The following is a 19,927-nucleotide window of genomic DNA, read 5'->3' on the forward strand; positions in this document are numbered from 1 at the left end:
AAGTTATTTCATTAAAAAAACGACTCAAATTGATTATTACATTATCAAAATAGTCGACGATTAATTTAATAATGGATTAATATGCGATTAATGGATTATTGTTGCAGCTCTGATCCCGTCCAACAGAACCAGAACCATATGAGCAGCTGGGTTCAGGTAGTTAGACCCCGTGTGTGTTTTCCAAGCAGCTGAATCAAAGGAGGCTGCCGGCTGCTAGCGAGACGTCTCAGAGTCCGTCCCCCTTGCCCCCCCACCCCCCCGCGGAGACGAGACGTAGATTACAGAGGAAGAGACAGAGAGAGAGAAACGGATCAGCAGGTTGATGAAGTGTCTCATAAGCTCAGCACCGGTTTCGCCAGCGGAGCCAGGTGGATCCGATGTCAGCACATTTACAGATGGTGCAGCCGACACACACACACACACACACACACGCACACACACACAGACACACACACACAACAGCAGCTTCTTCTGATCACACTCACTGTGTTTCCATCCACACGGTTTCATCCACACTGAGTTATACTGAATTAAAAATGTCTTGTGGAAAGTGTAAAACTGGATTAAGTGTCATGAAAATGGACAAAAAACATTTGTCCTGTCGATCTCACTGGATTTTCTCTTGATCAATAAAAGTCTTATTATGGGATGGACACTGATGGAAACAGATATTTGTGAGATAAATGAATGCATCACATTCTGCTTCATGTTTCCTGCTTTTCAAAGATACGACAGGAGCAGCGTTGTAGTGAAGACCACCGAACCCGAACCCGAGACCGAGACCAGACCGGTTCCGTTGGCGTGTAGGTGTCACGCCGCCGCCTTCTTAGTGTGTCACAGTTAGTTGGCACAGAACAACTATTATAACTTGTGCAGCATTTACCATTTGTGGGTAGATGTGATCCATGTGTGATAAAATAATAATTAAAAAAAAAGGTTTTCCACCGAAAAGAATCTGGTGCTAGTTTGCCGGTGCTTAAAGGCATAGTTCAACATTTAGTCAGATCCTCCCTTCACCATAATCCCTATATACCCATAGCAGCACCTCCATTGTGTTCACTGAGCAGCTCGCGGCTCTGCTCCGCTGATCTCAAAACAACATGCACAGATAATTAAAGGTGATGAACCTACTGCTACGTATGACTATAGGGATTATGGTGAAAGGAGGATCTGAATAAATGTTAAACTGTCCCTTTAACTGGTTCCAGTCTGGTGCAAATAATCGGTTTGAGTAGTTTTTTAAAGAATAAAAGTCCAAATTCTCTGATTCCAGCTTCTTAAATGCGAATATTTCTGGTTTCTTTGTTCCTTTATGACAATAAACTGAGTCTCTCTTTGGTTTGTGGACAAAACAAGACGTTTGAGGACGTCGTCTGGTGGTTTGAGAAACACTGATTGATGTTTTTCAGCATTTTTTTTACATTTTATTGACCAAACCGTTAATTAATTGTTTAAATAATCAACAGATTAATCGATAACGAAAATAATCATTAGTTGCAGCCCTAATGTTATGTTTATATTTCATCGGTGCATCATTGGTTCTTATCTCCAAACCAGCACTGGAACCAGTTTGGTGGGAAAGGGGAACCTGTCTCTCTACAGCTGTCCTGTCAGATTAAAGCCTAAACCCTCAGAACTGAAGTGAACAGATCATCTTCATTGATCAGGTTTATTATCTGAAACCTGATCTAGATGTTTTAGTCAACATCTGGGCCGATATCTGATCATCTTTATATCAGATATCGGTGCATCCCTCGTGTAGATGCATAAAAAATGGCCATCAAAGGAACTCAGGTGTCTGAAAGTTTTATATTCTAAACGTAAACTGTACTTATATCTTTAATATTTAACATTTTAATTCTTGGGTTATATGATGCCCAGTCATTCAGTAATTATTATATATAAGAGGAAGTGGACAGTGTAATGTGTGTGTGTGTGTTTGTCAGTGTGTACTGTCACTTACTTTGGCAGCATTGATCACCGTCGCCGTGTACGACTGTGCGTTGTCGCCACAGGCTCCACCACGAGACTGGTGGCACCGGATCAACTGCAAACAAACACACAGAAAAAGATCAACACAGGACACACACACACACACAGTTTAAAGGGATAGTTCAACATTTTGTCAAGTTGGCCCATTGCCATAATCCCTATAGTCATAGCAGTAGGTTTGTTACCTTTAATTGTCGGTGCAAGCTATTTTTAGAACGGCGGAGCAGAGCCGTGAGCTGCTCAGAGCTACACTACGGAGGCTCATGGGATTTCTTGGTTTCCCTCATCAAACTCATCAAATACACAATCCAACAACTCCACAACGCTCTGGTGGACAAGTTGTGAGCTGCACATTCACCACGCTATGAGATAATAACACAACGTTACCAGACAGAGTTGTTTTAGAGGGAAATACAGAGACTGCTTGATGAAAAACTGTCCCTGAAGGCAACGTGCATCAGCGGTTTTGCATGAATTTCCCTCTAAAACAACTCTGTCTGGTAACGTTCTGTTATGAATGTGAATGTGCAGGTCACAACTTGTCCACCAGAGCGTTTTGGAGTTGTTGGATTGTGTATTTGATGAGTTTGATGAGGGAAACCAAGAAATCCCATTAGCCTCCGTAGCGTAGCTCTGAGCAGCTCACGGCTCTGCTCCGCTGTTCTAAAAATAGCTTGCACCGACAATTAAAGGTAACGAACCTACTGCTATGACTATAGGGATTATGGCAATGGGCCAATTTGACAAAATGTTGAACTATCCCTTTAAAAACCTGCAGAGGGAAATAAACTCAGACTCTTCACAGGAAAATTGGTTTTTCTATCAAAGAATCGTTGCACAACCAAACAGCCAATCTGCTCTGATTCAATTTACAATACAACCTCTCTCTCTCTCTCTCTCTCTCTCTCTTTTCACAAAACTACATTTTGTCATTTCTGGAAATCCTTCAGCAGCAGTCACACAAACACCGGCCCCATCTGTCAATTACTTGAGTGGGTCAGCGCCAAAACACTGTGATGCATTAAACGTATTGCAGCAGCAGCAGCATCGTTCTGGTTTTTGTAAATACTTAACCATCCCATTAAAGAGAAGAGAAGAGAAGAACTCTGCATCTGTTGATTTTCAAAATGTTATCATCTCTAGTGGACTCTTCTTGGAATGAGTTGTTTATCCACAGAGATTAAAGAGGCAGGAAATAGATATAAAAAGAAAAAAATGCTGCTTTTTTTTGTTGTTGGGGATTGTAAATATGTCGCTTTTTCTGATATGGATGAGTGTGTGTTCCTGTGTGTTTCTTGTTTATTAAGGTCCCATTAGCTTCTGCACACACACACACACCGATATGAAACAATACATGTGTTTTAAAAAGTAGAAGAAGTGAGAAAATAATAACTGCAATTAAAATCTAGAAGACGAAACGGCTCTGATTGATTTTACTAAGTTTGCTCCTCCATAAAGAAATGGACTTATCATATAAAGGTTATAAATTAATTTACATTTGATCAAGTGTAATAAAGGAAAAAAATCAGCAGGGGATCAAATACTTATTTTCTCCACTGTAAATAAATATGAATATTAACATATCAAATATATGGAGCATAGCATATAACGCATATAATTCTTATATATGAACGAACATAATCTTAATTGATGAAGTTTCTTTTTCACAGCTTTTTTAAAAAGCATATATTATATGATCTTGTTGTTCTCTCTGTGTATATCATTTAAATAACTGTATTCTTGAAACATTTTGGCACTTTACTATACAGAATGTCTCTCTCTCTTTGTTTTTATATTTTAGAAGGTTGTTTTATATCTTTTTTATATTTCTATATACTTTTTTAACTTGTAATGCTACAATGCTACAATATCTTTTTAAATGTACCATCTGTGGGAGAAATAAACAGTCTCATGTCTTAGGTTTAATAAAGTTGAGTATTGACCTCCTCCACCTTTGCTTTGCTCTGTGTTTCACCGTCTGTTGAACTGATGTAGTTTAATGTTGAGGTGAAGTGAAACGTTGTCTCCTCCAGTAATTGTGTGTATTGTTACTAAAAGATACAGCTCTAGAAAAAAATTAAGAGACCACTCCAAAATGACCAGTTCCCCTGGTTTTACTATTCATAGCTATGTGTTAAAATAAATAAGTAAAATGAACACTTTTGTTTCATTCTATAACCTACTGACAACATTTCTCCCAAATTGGAAATAAAAATACTGTCATTTAGAGCATTTATTTATTTGCAGAAAATGCCAACTGGTAAAAATAACAAAAAAAGTTCTGGTGTTTTCAGACCTTGTATAAGGCAAAGAAAACAAGTTCGTATTCATTTTAAAACAACACAACACTACTTTTTAAACTTAGGAAGAGTTTAGAAATCAACATTGGTGGAATTGGTGTTTTTTTTTTTTTTTATAATCTTTCTTCCTCATTAAATATGATTTTGCTTGTGTTGGAGTTCAATAGACACTGGAATCGATGGCTGCCATACATGTAGAGAAGCTGATTTATTAACAACATTTTGGAGTACTGGTCTCTTTATTATTATTTCCAGAGCTGTAAGTGTGTGTGTGTGTGTGTGTGTGTGTGTGTGTGTGTGTGTGTGTGTGTGTGTGTGTGTGTGTGTGTGTGTGTGTGTGTGTGTGTGTACAGTACCTTGTTCTCGGCGTAGGCCAGCCAGCGGCTTCCCAGTGATATTGGGTTGAGGCTGGGGCCGGGGCAGGGGAAGCAGCCTGATCAACACAAGAACACACACAGACATAGAAAATTAATGTTCATACACACTAAAGTGAAAAAGTACAAGAAAACAAACACATGCAGAGATGTTCACCCCCTCCACACCCCTCCCCACTGCCTGGAGAGTGTCTGTCTGTAACTATCTTAAACCATTAATGTGTTTGTGGGGAGCCGCTCGTTGGGGAGATAAATGGGAGTCTAATGAGGGTGACGTACGTGTGTGTGTGTGTGTGTGTGTGTGTGTGTGTGTGTGTGTGTGTGTGTGTGTGTGTGTGTGTGTGTGTGTGTCTGTGTGTGTGTGTGTGTGTGTGTGTGTGTGTGTGTGACCTAATGGAGACTGTGGTACCCAATAAACGGAGGATGGCTCCTCTGTTGATTGACCAGCACAATAATCCCTGCAGGGACACACACACACACACACACACACACACACACACACACACACACGTCAGCAGAAATAAAAATAGCGTCTGAACAGATAAACGTCTCGTCTTCTTCTTCTTCTTCTTCTTCCCACTCAACAGATGTGGAGGTAAACATCTGCAAGACAAACACCATCTATGACTAACACCCCGGACCGAGCCTAAACACACGCTGCGTTCAGGAACATCCTCTCACACACACACACACACACACACACACACACACACACACACACACACACACACACACACACACACACACACACACACACACACACACACACACACACACATAAATACACTGAGCTAATGCACGGAGGCTGCTGACAATAATTTAGTGCTTTGGGAGCAGATGAGGTGGAGGCAGACAGTAATGTAGTGTGTGCTGTGTTGGGAGGGAGGGGTGGTGGTGGTGGGGATGGGGAGGGGGTGGGGGGGGGGAGGGAGGAGGGGGGAGGGGAGAGAGGGGGGGAGGTGAGGTAAGCCACAAGGGTTGCTGGTAGCGCCAGAGAAGCCTTTTGTGCCTCTCCAAGGCCGAGCAGAGCCCGGGCGGTGAGATAACATGTGTTTGACATCCTGGGTGGAGAGAGAGGGGGAGAGAGGGGGAGAGAGGGGGAGGGGGGGAGGAAACAGACACGATGGGTGGAATCAAAGGGAGAGGAGGGGGAGGAGGAGGGATAGAGGGAAGGAAAGAGAGAGAGAAGAGCTGAGGCGTCTGAAGGCCGAAGCCTGAAGGAGCTCAGAGAGGCTGAAACTCAACGTTTCCTCCGTACATCAAACCACTCAGAAGTGTTCAAAATCATCCACTCATCCCCTCCCTCCCTCTCCCCTACATCATGTACATGATATAGTGCACTACATCTTGTATATAGTGCCGAAGAGCGGAAGCAGTCAAGTAACGTCGCCATGGGACCCTAACTCGGAAAAAGTCTCCATGTAAGTGAACGGGAGTCAAAGTTTTATTTCGTGATCTGACTGAATAGCAGTTTGTTGTAAAACTATTGTAAAATTTAAAACTCAGAAGAATCCGTAAGCAGAAAGACTCCAGGTGGCGTAGGTCACCACATGGCACCCTTCCTTTCCCGTGTCAGTTGGTGACGTATTTTTTGTGGGACACCAGATCTGTAGTCCGTAGAGCGTCTTCACACTAAATACATTCTTCTGTTGCCGTTTTACAACAAACTGCTGGTTTCTCTTCATGAACCGTGATGTTTTAATCAGGTAGAGCTCAGAGAGTTTTATCATCACACTATTCAATCACATTAGAAATAAAACTTTGACTCCCGTTCACTTACATGGAGACTTTTTCTGAGTTGAGGTCCCATGGCGACCGTTACTTCCTGCTTCCGCTTCGGCTCTCTATACGATGTAGGGAACGACGGGAGGAGAATTCAGACACTACACGGTAATTTTCTGAACGTGGTTGCGTCAGCAGATCGCGCCAGGTATTAGCCTACTGCTGTGACGGAAGCAGACGCGCCGAGAATCATGTAAACAAACCGGACACATAAAAATAAAATAAGAAAAACCGGACACCTGTGGGAACACTTGAGGATGTGATTCTGTGTGGTTGTGTTTCTCGGACAATAAAACTGTTGAAATATCGGAAGTTTGGTTTGGTCGACAACTACTGTTGTGTGTCCCGACCGTGAGCTGTAACAGCTCTGTGGCTATTAGCTTAGCTTGTTAGCTCGTATTTACTACACATTCTACTACAGTTTCTTAATTAGATTGATTTAATGCTGCCTGTTATTGTTCAGGTGCTGCTGCCCAACTCCTGCTCCTCAGGCAAACGGAGCGAAGGCAAATATGTCCGAGCAGTTTACTGGTAAATACCCTAAAGAAATCCTAGCTAACATGCTACTTAGCTTGCTCTTCTTCTCTGGCAAAACACGACCACATTGCATTGTGGGATACGGGAGTAGTGTACATCGCTTGTTCACTCAATTTTGCGGTGCATTGTGGGTGTTTTGTCGTCCACTACATAGTGGATGAAATTAATCATGGCGAATTCAAACAACATTACAAAATGGCGAACACACTATATAGTTAGTGCACTACAACCGTGATAGGGAGCGATTTACAACACAGCTAGTGACTACATCATGTACAGGATGTCGGGAACAACGGGAGGAGAATTCAGACACTACACGGTCATTTTCTGAACGTGGTTGCGTCAGCAGATGCGCCAGGTGTTGCTGTGACGGAAGCAGACGCGCCGAGAATCATGTAAACAAACCGGACACATAAAAATAAAATAAGAAAAACCGGACACTTGCTGGAACATTTGAGGATGTGGTTCTGTGTGGTTGTGTTTCTCAGACAATGAGCTGTTGAAATATCGGAAGTATGGTTTGGTCAACTACTGTTGTGTGTCCCGACCGTGAGCCATAACGGCTCTGTGGCTATTAGCTTAGCTCGTTAGCTCGTATTTACTCCATATTCTACTACAGTTTCTTTATTAGATTGATTTAATGCTGCCTGTTCATGTTCGGATGCTGCTGCCCAACTCCTGCTCCTCAGGCAAACGGAGGGAAGGCAAATACGTCTGGGGAGTTTATTGGTAAATAACCTAAAGAAATCGTAGCTAACATGTTAATTAGCTTGCTGCTCTTCTTCTCTGGCAAAACACGACCGCATTGCATTGTGGGATACATACGGGAGTAGAAAGTAGCGTACATCGCTTGTTCACTCAATTCTGCGGTGCATTGTGGGTGTTTTGTCGTCCACTACATAGTGGATGAAATTAATCGTGGAGAATTGGAACAACACAACAAAATGGCGAACACACTATTAGTGCACTACATCCATGATAGGGAGCGATTTGAACACAGCTTTCCTCTTCTCCTCTTCTTCTTCATCACATCCCTGGAACTGTGAATGTCCCAGAGCCCTTTGTTTACTGCTTTTAGGGCCCAAACAGACCAAACAACGTTAGGAGGAGGAGGCCCTCGCGCTCAGAGACGATTAATAACTATTGAGCATGTTTGGTTTCCTGTGGCCCAGACACTGATATGGACGGCAGGCAGACAAAGAGGAGACACATTAAAGCCCGGCAGTAAGGTCAGTTTACTCCAGTCAATGACTTAAGTGGACAGCGATGGCCTTGTAATACAGTCTGGCCTTTCTTTCCTTCAGCGGACGTGGCAGGTAGAGCCGGGACGACGGCGCTGTAAACAGTCTCAGACTTCACTGGGGTCGTATTGTGATAAAAGCCGGAGAGTGCTGCAGCGTGTTTGTGAATGTTAGTGTTAAACTTACGTAACCGCCGCTGTTTGTTTGCACGACTGCATATGGCACGGAGCACATTTCACAAATACACGTTTCCACTGTTTCCACAAAATATTAACATTTCACATTTAGACTTTCCTCCTCCACCTCCTCCTCCTCTCTCTTTCTAGGGAATAATTGAATATAACATTGAAACTGAATAACTGAATAACCCAACGTTGTCTTACTTGTAACAAAGAACTTCTTGGTGAAGGTGCAGCTGTCGAAGGCTGCGATCTTCTCCTGCAGACTGACGACCAGGATGCTGCAGGACGGAGGAGGAGGAGACAACACAGATTTAAAATCAAACCTGCAACCTGCAACTTGCAGCTCTGCTCCTACTGAAGGCTACGTACTGTTTGTTGCAGTGCAGGTCGTAGATCGGCGTCTTGAACTGAATGGATTTGACCATTTCCCCGGTGCGGAGCGAGTACAGGTCGGCGCAGCAGTAGGGAGGGCTCGTCCTGCAAACACAGCACAGACACAAACACACACCGTCACTTTATACTCTTTTTATATAGAATAGAATATCCTTTATTGTCATTGTCACACATACAACAAAATTAAAATGCCAAACCAGTCGGTGCAATAGAAAAAAGACAATACAATTTTTTTTAAATAGCTAGAATAAACACTGTTAATAATAAATAAAACAAACCAAACAGAAAGACCTTTAAATAAAACCAGTGGAAAACATTTATTAGATGTAAATATCAAGATGTTGCTGTGCTCGTCAACTTCATCTGCTTTCTGAAGGCAGCTTTCAGGACAAATATATCCCGGATACGAGCGCTGCCATCGTGTGCTGGTGAGTCAAGTGAGACATTACATTTCTGTTTTGCAACATAACAAAAACAGAACTCATCAAAAACAACGACTCGTAAACGCAAGCATGAAAACTGAAGGGGTGGAGTTCATGACGTTCTAGAGTCAAATTATTGCTTTAATTTGCACATTTCCTGTTTTTTTTTAATACTTACACTAATACACACCACCTACATACGACACATCCTACTTTATCTATATTATTCTATAATATCTGTTTTTTCAAATGTATTTATTGTGTTATCTGAATAGCTTCAACTTTCTTAACTTTAATTATGTTTATTCTGAGGGACAAAACAAGTAAAGCAAATTTCTAGCATGTGAAAATCAAAACTGATTCAGATTTTTAGCCCTTTTACATTTAAAAAGTGCAGCAGGTGTAACTCCAACATGTGCTTTTTATATATTCTCTAATTAAAACTCAGTGGTTTGATGAATAATTAGTGTGAATGCCGAAAGTATTCAACCTCCTTACAAGTTAAAAATTTTAAAATCTATTCTCAGCTGTTGCTTCAGCTATGTTAACTCTTCAACTGTTACAATTAACATGCAGGATTTCAACATTTCTCCTTCCTTTTTAACATTTCTCAAGCTCTTATAAAGCCATTAATCTCTTGGTTTACAAGTCATCCATCTCAGTTTTAGCATCAGTCTTTTCAACATTGGCTCAACAATTTCTTCAGCTAATTCAGCATTGTTTCAGCAATTATGTTCAACTTTTCAACTTTCACATGCATTTTCTTCAGGAAATACTCTTAGAAAGCATTTTCTTTAGGAAATGCTCTTTCTACTTTGTCTCTAAATGAACGCTAAAAGTTGAACATAATTGCTGAAACAATGCTGAATTAGCTGAAGAAATTGTTGAGCCGATGTTGAAAAGACACAGACTGATTGTGTGAATGTTTCTGCAGAAACATGCACATCAGGCTGCAGCCGTCTCCACACTCAGCAGCTCCCTGAAGAGTTCATACAGGATTTGTTTCCACCATGCCTCCCCCCTCCTCCTCTTTTTTCTCCTCCTCTTTTGAGGGTCCACATAGTGAGAGGGAGTAAAATGAAGGGCAGGAGGGGAAATGCTTTGTCATGCAACACATTTACTAGAAGCTTTTCTATCAACACGCTGAAGAAGAGGGTTACATGAGGGAGCCGATCCAACAGCAGGCAGAGGAACATTCAGGCATAAATCTTAATCAAGCCAGACTCCTCCACCTCCTCCTCCACCACCCGTCCCTCTGTCTGCAGGCGCTGCCGCCACCGACCGACCGGCCTTCGCTCTCTCTCCGTCACCCTTGGCGAGGGCCGTGGTGCCGCGCTGGCTGAGGACGGCGGGGTGAAACGTGGTGTTAGTTTTGTTTCTTGAGCCACAGGACTAAGTGCTTTCAACAGTCTATTTAGTCTGCTCATGTGTACCGAGCGCACGTCTCTGCTCCATCAGTCTCAGTCTCAGCCCCGGCCCGGCGGACAAACAGGAGGCGCTGGCTGCGGCTCAAAATTACCACCAAGGTCACAGCGAGTTGTGTTTACCTGCAAAAACGGCGTGACTCACGGCTCAGTTTCTGATGAAAATGACACGACTCTGGACAGGAACAACGGAGAAAAAGCTGCACTCTGCACATTGATTATACAGCGATTGTGACGGCTGGGTTTAGGAGAGTAGAGCGGAGGAGGGGAGGGGGGTTAGGCTGATCTGACAACTTGATCAATGAGGAAACCCCCCCTTCCTGCTGACTAGAGCCAGCACAAGACACCATTAGGAAATAACTAGTTTAAACAGCGGACAGCTATTGCCAAGTCCCAGAGGGAAATCTGGACATTATTCAAATGACAAGCTCATAATGGGAGGACTTTCATCCATTACAAGACACAGATGACCTCAGCCATGTTGAATATTCCTGCAGCACACCCTGTTCCACTGACCGACTCTGCTGTGTCAAGCTCCGTCTGCCTCCACCATCACCATCACAACCACCATGATCACCGCCGCTGCTGCTGCTGCCGCCGCCGCTTTTATTCTTTATGGCGGAAAAACATCTGCTTCTCCCATTGGAAGCTCCAACACATGCACATGCACTTTGCGACGGACCGAAGGAAAAGAGTGCAGAAAATGAGATATTTCATAACATGTAGCTTAGCGTGTTAGCATGATAACATTTGCTACACCCAAAGTATATCTGGGGCCGGATCGCTAACACAGCAAAAATGAAAAAGAGAGAAAAATTGGGGGTCAATCAATCAATCAATCAATCAATCAATCAATCAATCAATCAATGTTCATAATTTATCAGGATTAATCAAAAAATGTATCACTTTTTTATCATTATTTGTCCTGAATTTTACCTTAAAGGTCCAGTGTGTAATAATTGTCAAGGTTTATTGTTCAAATCTGAATATACTACCCATGAATATATTTTTATAAGTGTATAATCGCTATAAAATAAAATTTGTTTGGTTTTCGTAGCCTTATAATTCTTATTTTATATATACATATAGCAAGGGTCTTGCTTTAGAGTGTCGCCATTTTTGTACGGCAGCCTGAACGGAAGATCCAGCCAGCCAGAGAGCACGTTTCACGAGTTTCACGTTCATAATACCTAATAAACCAAAGATCTGCAATCTAGAATCTGAACTTTTACCCCCATTTTACACACTGGACCTTTAAAGATGACGTTTAATCAAGATCAACATAAATCGTCTCCCATGATGTGAAATGTGTCCTGGGTTGACCGCTCACACTGCAGCCAAAAATAAATAAATACAAAGGACCATCCAAAACCATAATAAGACAACATGGAGCCATACAAAAGATAATTAACATATAATAACAAATACTCAATACCAGATACCACACATCAGGTCATGCGCTCCCATTAAAGGCCTGATAGATGCAGGGACGAATGGATTTAATACCGGACATACTAATGTCATTATACTTTAACCAAAGACAAACCTTCAAAGGCCTCCCTGGGATACCAGAGACCGTTTAGGGGTTGGGTCAAAGGTCAACATAAAAACAGACAGTGGCATTAAAAGAAAATTGCATTAGTGTGTTATTTATTTCAGACAGCCCTAATAATAAAAGCCCAGAGATGGGACTACTGCAGCAGAAACCGTTCAGTCCTCTGAGGCCGGACTCTAGAAATCTGACCAATAACTTTCACCAACACACAGAGAGCAAACGCAACATCCAGAGGACAGGCTGAGGTGTTCTGTCAGACTGTTGGACAGCAGGAGAAACCTCCAACGTCCAACAGAAACATCAGTCCAACAAGGTTTCCTTCCAGAACCAAACACGCAAACACAAAAAAATAAAAAGGTGTGTAGGAGACGAGAAGGTCTGAAGGACTTTCATTGATCTCTCCGACACTTTTCACTGGAGCTCTGCTCACAGCTCCAGTTGGGCGTCTCATCAGAGTTTTGGTTCTTGTCCCGGTTTACAGGCAACGGGGAAAACCGGATAGTTGACAGAAACATGTCCACCTCCTCAACACTAGGTGGTGATATGCATCGTTTCAGTGGGTTAATATGGACCCCTTAACAGTTGACCTATAGAACGAATCGCCTTGTTGTTTACAACTACTCCTGGGTAGAAAACCTGCATCAGATCAGGGGTCCGTTTCACAAAGCAGGTTCAACAAACTCTGAGTCTAATCCTGAACTCTGAGTTGATCTACTCTAAGATAGGAAACTCAGACTTTTGGGTTACAGAACAGGTGATAACAGTTAGTTAAATCAACTCTGAGTAACTTGACCCCGAGTTACGGGGAGATGAAAAGCCCTCATCAATGGAACAAAGATAACATGATTCACCATGGCAACCAACAACAACCTCCCACTTCTCACGGTGGAGTGACATATGAATGCTGACGCAGAATCACGTATCCCACCCCATCTCATTTTTCATGTCACTATATCACCGTTTAGACTAATCTGATGTTTGTAAAGTTTATAAAACCAATGATTGACACTCGTTACTATTTCTGTGTGCACGTTTTTGTAATTAGTCATGGTTATGGTAAATTGGCAGGGCTAACTGTTAGCTACCTGTTTAACTTTAATAACTCACTGACTCAATGAACAGTCCATGAAAAATATTTTCTCCAGTGGATATCTGAGTTGCAACATGACTGAGCTAACTGGAGTAGTTTCATGTCGTGTCCGACAACGGGAGGGTTTTAACAGCTGACGTCCTGCTGTTAGCTTAGCTACCGCCGTTAGCTTAGCTACTGCCATAATTACGTGCTGGTTTTTACCCGGAAACAACAAGGCGATTCGTTCTATTCTGTCACCTAATGAACAACTGGATTAGAGTTCTTAATTCGACCGGATGCACTTCCTTTTTTGTCCTATAAAACACATCTTCTTGCTGGTTGCACTGTGTAAAGCATCGAATGGGCACTGATGCATCAGTCCAGGCGGGTTCGGGCCGGCTTTGATGCTAACTTTGTGTTGCATGCACAAATAAATTGTCCAGTTTCAGTCAGATTAAGGTGAATATACACACAGAAGAAAATCATTTTCCAATCACATCATCTGGGTTTTTTAGTCCGATCTGAAGAAGTCCAATCTGAGTTGGACTAACATGTTTCCATGAACTTTACTCGTCCAGTTAGAGACGGATTAAGACCATAATTGTCTAAAAGACTCTTTATAAAACTGATTTTGTCACTTTTAGTGTGAACACCTGGACTATACAACTATATTTAAAGACTTGAAGTTGAGTTTTTTAGGTAGAATCTGCATCAATGTCTCATTTTGTGAATGCAGCTGCTACAGGAAGTCATGACTGGAGCGTCTGACACAGTCACCACCAGCTGCTTTGTGTTTGTTGATGTGTTTTTATTAGGGGTGTAACGGTACACAAAAGTCACGGTTCGGTACGTACCTCGGTTCAGGGGTCACGGTTCGGTACTGTTTCGGTACAACAGACACTAATTGAATGTAAAACTAAAATCTGTCTTGTGTTATAAAAATTAAAAGAAAAAAGAATACAAAATAAAACAAGTGCATTAGGAGTGTTATAATGCCATTCATTAATTCTAGAGGAAAAAAAACGTGCACTTGACAACTGGCAACTATTATTCGAATTATTAAATTATTATTATTTAAAAAAAAAACAATAAACTGACATCAATGTTGGTTTACACAGTTAAATTAGACTAGCAGTTACTTTGGTGATGTTTCTGGTCCTGTCTGTGTTCATAAAACATATTAGGCAGCTACACGCACAACCCCCAAAAAACTGAAGACTAGGTGCTGGACCACCAAGAAAGACACAGGTAAGGAAAAAAGGAGACCGCACACTAGTTAAAAGCTCCCGTGACAGTTTAATGTCACTCACGTTTCGGGCGTCAGCCCTTCATCAGACAAAATGTGTCTGATTATATATAGTGTGCAGTCTCCTTTTCTCGTCACCTGTCGGTGTTCATGTCAAGAGGCTTAAAAGCTGCGGGATAAGTTGTTGCACACAACTAGTCTTTTTACTTGCACCAGTGATTGACACGAGGCAGGGAGGGAGGGAGGGAGGCGGGTGAACATGCGCTACGTGTTTGATGCGTTTCTAGCGACGCACCGCGCATCCGTGAAACATCGCCGACGGACTTTGTCCGGTGGACCAGTCGCGAGCATGGATGTATTATGGTCGCGAGCATAGGTCGCGAGCCGCCGCCGCCGCCGCCGTTTGTTTCATTGAGAAGCCATGGGCTGTGTTCGAAACCACATACTCCATACTACATACTTCCATACTCCATACTACATACTAATCGATCATACAGTATGCAGAGCGTTCACACTGCTGCGTACTATGATAACCCACAATGCATTTCGCTCCTGCCCGAGCCGAAATCAGCCGCCCTGAAGCTGATTTCACTTAAGCTCTAAACTGTGTAAATATATAACTTCAGCAACATTTGAAACATTTTCAGGCGAGAAAGTACTACTTCGTATCCCCATGGTGTTGAAAAAATGACAAAATAACACCTATTTACAATTTTAGTCGGACGAAGTCGGACTTCTCTGGCGTTAGTAAAACCAGCCGTAGTGAGCACTGTACTTCCGGTTTCTGTGTCAAAATAAAGCACCCGTTGCAATTGACCATAAAGAAAGCCGTTACAATGACGTCAGTGCTCTTACTTTATAAACAGGAAGTGAACCTGTCCCCACTGTGGCTAGCTTGGAAACGCCGTTTGGACCGACCTCGTGCCGTTAACGGGATTTGCCCGTTCAAAATGCCTTACCGGAGAGTTTTGCCTGCTCTGAGACGAAGATCCGCCCGCCGTCTTCGCTACATCATACTTGCTCTGGACTGGGGATTATTTCAAAATTTATAGATTTGGACAGCTCCTGTGTTTTCTGTGGCCATACTGAAGAAACTTTAAATCATCTGTTTTTTGAATGTAATGTAACAATGAAATTTTGGTCAGACTTGTGTTCTTATATTTTCTCCCATGTAAACATGTCATACTGCTTCTCCCTTAAAGATGTTATATGTTATTATGAAAATAAGAAGAACAGGAGTCTTCAGTATTTAGTTAATTTTTTCATTTTATTTGGTAAATACTTTATTCATAAGCAAAAGTTTGCAACCTCCAAACCAACCTTTTCTCATTTTTTAATTGAATTCAATTCTCTCTATAAATCCCTAGCCTTAGTAAAAAATAAGAAGAACACAACTTTTTTAGAAAACTATGAAAAGGTATTTATTGTACTTCCTGACATTTAATGGAATTTGTTAACAGTGATTATTACACACCTATGTATTGACATGACAATATTTATTTATTTTTGTTTTGTTTCTGTTTGTCTAATTTTCTTCATTTTCTACTTATTTGAATGAGATCCTTGCTGTATTTATTTATTTTATCCATTGTCTTTCTGAATATGAAACAGCTCTCGTGTTGTGTTATGTGTCAGTGTTTGACACTTTTTGTACACTTTGAACACTTAAATAAAGAAAAAAAAAAAAAAGCAAGGAAGAGGCGGTCCTTGACGTCACGTTGCGTTGCATCTTGGGTAGTTTGAGTATGAGTAGTGACCTCATGATGTATACTCAACATTTCGGCCGAATCTAGTATGCATCCGGGAACTTCTCGCCTACTGCAAATCGCATACTGCGCAGTGTGAACATACTGCATACTCAAATCGTTAGTATGAGTAGTACGAGTAGTAGGAGAAGTATGCGGTTTCGAACACAGCCATGAATGAAGCAGACAGCTCTCCTCCTCTAACTTCACTCTCTCATCACTTCTCTTCTTCGTCTGCTATGACGGCTGCAGGCAGCTTCAAGGCTCATTACCGCCACCTGGATTCGAGTGAGGACTCGACTTTTTTTTTTTTTTTTTAATCATTCAGACGTATTCGTCGTGTGACTGTGTGCACCGAACCGTGACCCCCGTACCGTGACGGCACGGGACGAATACATATACCGTTACACCCCTAGTTTTTATGTGTCCTACTTGTTGTTGTTTGTGTTTTACAGCCAATCAGAGCAGAGTCGACCGTCTCCATCATGTGGAAGCAGCTCTATCTATCTGTGAACGTCTGCTTCACCGCTCCGCCCTCGTGTCCTTCACTTATTAAACAGATGTTGATGTCTTCACTGATGTGTCCCTCACATGTGAGTCTCTCTCTGGATAACTGTAATGTAATGTAATGTATATTTGAGCAGTGTTTATCAAGCTGTACCAGAACTGGACCTCTCTTTCAATGCGATGGTAAAATGCCAAGCAGCTCGTGGAGGCTGACGTGATTGAACATCACCTCGGCTCTATTTTTTTTTTGTGCATGGACGAGTTTCAAACTTGCTTCACTCAAAATCACTGGGAGAATCCGTCTTTATTTGTTTTCACTATTAAACGCTGCCCATGACCACATCTGTACTCAATATAGAGCGCAGGCCTGCAGCCCAGCAAATGACAGTCTCTCAGTATATATGAGCAGCTCTCCAGGTAAATAACACACATACGTTTTAATGCTGTCACGCACACACACACACACACACACACACACACACACACACACACACACACACACACACACACTGTGATACCTGGGTCATTATATTTAAATATCTGAAATGTCTTTTTATGTTTAATGTAATAAAACTGAAGTCTGAACAGTATTTTAACTTTGAATGTGAATCCTTACAAGACGGAGCGTTGCCATCTTACATCAGGAACAGATCCAAATTAAAGGCTAAAGAGATGATGTCACTGGGATGACATCACTCTAAACGGGCATGAAAACGGGTCAGGGGTGAAAAAGGTGAGAAGGTGAGAAGGATATATTGAATATTTCATATTTAAAAGCATCAATCTGATGCATTTTGAGAGAGAAATCAAGCAGAATTACAAGACAGTATGAGTGTATAATAAAGTATCTATCTATACATGGTCACATTATGCTATATAAGAAATGAGACTGACGATTCTCTCATGAAATGCGCAACAGCACAACTTTAATAACGCAATATGCCGCAGAATGAAAAAAGCCAGCCCTTAAAGAGTGTGTTTTGACAAGATGAATATGGGTGGGAAGGGGCAGCGGTTTAGGGTTATTCTTCTTTGCCTGGATATTAATAATATTGAAATCATTAAAACCATCACTCACCAAATTCAGTCAGGCAACTAACATTAGTTATATTCCACTTTCTAAATCGGCGAGGCGTCTTCTTTTCAGCTTGCGAATGCTTCGGTCTGCACTAGGGATGTGAACGTGTACGTGTTTTATTTAGTACACGTTCAGCATGTTAACTGTGCAATGCTTTTCATTTACACGGTAGCGTCTGCTTGTACACTTCACAAACCAATCAGGTAGCAGTATTCCTCCTGACCTTCCCAGAGAAGAAATTGGTGATGCGAGGCCCTTTGCGCTAATATTTCCACGCTCTCGCGCTTGTGGAGAGAATGTTTTTATCGAATTCAAGGGGCGCACATGTTCGCAGTTCACTGATAATCTCTGGTATACCTCCATGTCCTGTCCACCTCCCAGATAAAGGGATAGTTCAACATTTTTGCAAATGGGCCCATTGCCATAATCCCTATAGTCATAGCAGCAGGTTCGTTACCTTTAATTGTCGGTGCAAGCTATTTTTAGAACGGCGGAGCAGAGTCGCGAGCTGCTCAGAGCTACACTATGGAGGCTAATGGGATTTCTTGGTTTCCCTCATCAAACTCATCAAATACACAATCCAACAACTCCACAACGCTCTGGTGGACAAGTTGTGACCTGCACATTCACCACGCTATGAGATAATAACACAACGTCACCAGACAGAGTTGTTTTAGAGGGAAATTCATGTAAAACCGTTAATGCGCATTGCCTTCAGGGACAGTTTTTCATCAAGCAGTCTCTGTATTTACCTCTAAAACAACTCTGTCTGGTAAAAAAAAAAAAAAAAAATAGCTTGCACCGACAATCAAAGGTAACGAACATACTGCTATGACTATAGGGATTATGGAAATGGGCCAATTTGCCAAAATGTTGAACTATCCCTTTGAACTCCGCCCACAGTCATGTGACATCAACGCCATCCACATGAGTCGCAGCCGTCAACGAATCTGATTCCAACGCCACAAACAAGACTCCATCATCCAACACACACACACACACACACTCAAACATCAGAGGCAACACTTTGACACACAATTCATTTGTCTTATCGCAAACAAAGGCAGGAACACACACCCTGCGATGTGAGATGAAGTAACTGCTGCAACGACATCCAATGACCACGTTGATGACTGATACGTGAGCTAAACACACTCGGAGTGTATGCGTCACACACACACACACACACACACACACTTGCACATACGTACATACAGATACACACTGTTGTTGTGAGTGTGTGTTTTCTGAGCCAGGGTTTGTGCAGAAGTGGCGTCGAGTGAGGCCTCAGATCTCTCGGCCCAAACCCAGCGCTAAGGCTTTGTGTGTCTCTGTGTGTGTAGTGTGTGTGTGTGTGTTTTCCAGTGAGGAAGACGGAGGAGTTGCTACTGACAGAAGTTTGGAACGCTCCCCGCCGCCCTTGATCCACGTCTCCGTGTCCGTCCAACATTTCAAACGTCCTCACGCCGTTACGCGAGTCAAGAGCCCAGGCATTAAGATTAATACAAACATTTCAGCCGACGATAATTTACTTTCAGGCGGCTACATCATCGATTTCAGCATTATCAGAGTCCGGTCAATCCAATTCAAAGCTCTACCCCGAAAAATGGGCCTGTGGAAATTGATTCAAAGGGACAATGATAACCCATTATTATGGAATCAAAATGGCACAGGGTTCAATTGTTTTGCTTTTGCAGTATTTTAACAAATGACCCAGTTCTAATGGAGGCAGTGCGGGGTCAGACGTAATAAGATTTCCTGATGCCGGGGACGTCGGGGCGTAGGTTGAAAGCAAGGCTAAATCACAATTATCATTATGGATTATGGCGGGATGTCAGTCCTTGCACATGTTAAGGTGACGCCGAGCACCATTCCCCAGCTCAGTAACAGGCCTATTATGATGGCCCTATTAGATCAATGTGTCAATTACTATTACTCAAACTGGCCCCTGGGTCTGAAAGCACACGATACGAAGGAGATGGAGGGGAAGAGGCTCGGGCTCATTTACTTCCTCTGATAGGACAAGAAGCTTCTTCAGAAATGAAGCAGAAAATGGCAAAACGCTAAACGCCATGAA

The 19,927-nt window shown here is 42.2% G+C and overlaps 1 protein-coding gene across 1 annotated transcript in view; it reads right to left on the reverse strand.

Moving 5' to 3' along the window:
• bcas3 (BCAS3 microtubule associated cell migration factor) overlaps positions 1–19,927 on the reverse strand; it is a 430,682-nt gene that overhangs the window by 370,914 nt on the left and 39,841 nt on the right. The window contains exons 8-11 of the mRNA XM_083984996.1: positions 8,778–8,885; positions 8,610–8,686; positions 4,649–4,725; positions 1,964–2,047 (exon numbers count right to left, since the gene is read on the reverse strand). Of these exons, the coding sequence (XP_083841122.1) occupies positions 1,964–2,047; positions 4,649–4,725; positions 8,610–8,686; positions 8,778–8,885 (346 nt within the window). The remainder of the gene's footprint in view (positions 1–1,963; positions 2,048–4,648; positions 4,726–8,609; positions 8,687–8,777; positions 8,886–19,927) is intronic.

The sequence above is a fragment of the Trachurus trachurus genome (assembly GCF_905171665.1).
Source record: "Trachurus trachurus genome assembly, chromosome: 13".
In the NCBI taxonomy this organism is placed as follows: Eukaryota; Metazoa; Chordata; class Actinopteri; order Carangiformes; family Carangidae; genus Trachurus; species Trachurus trachurus.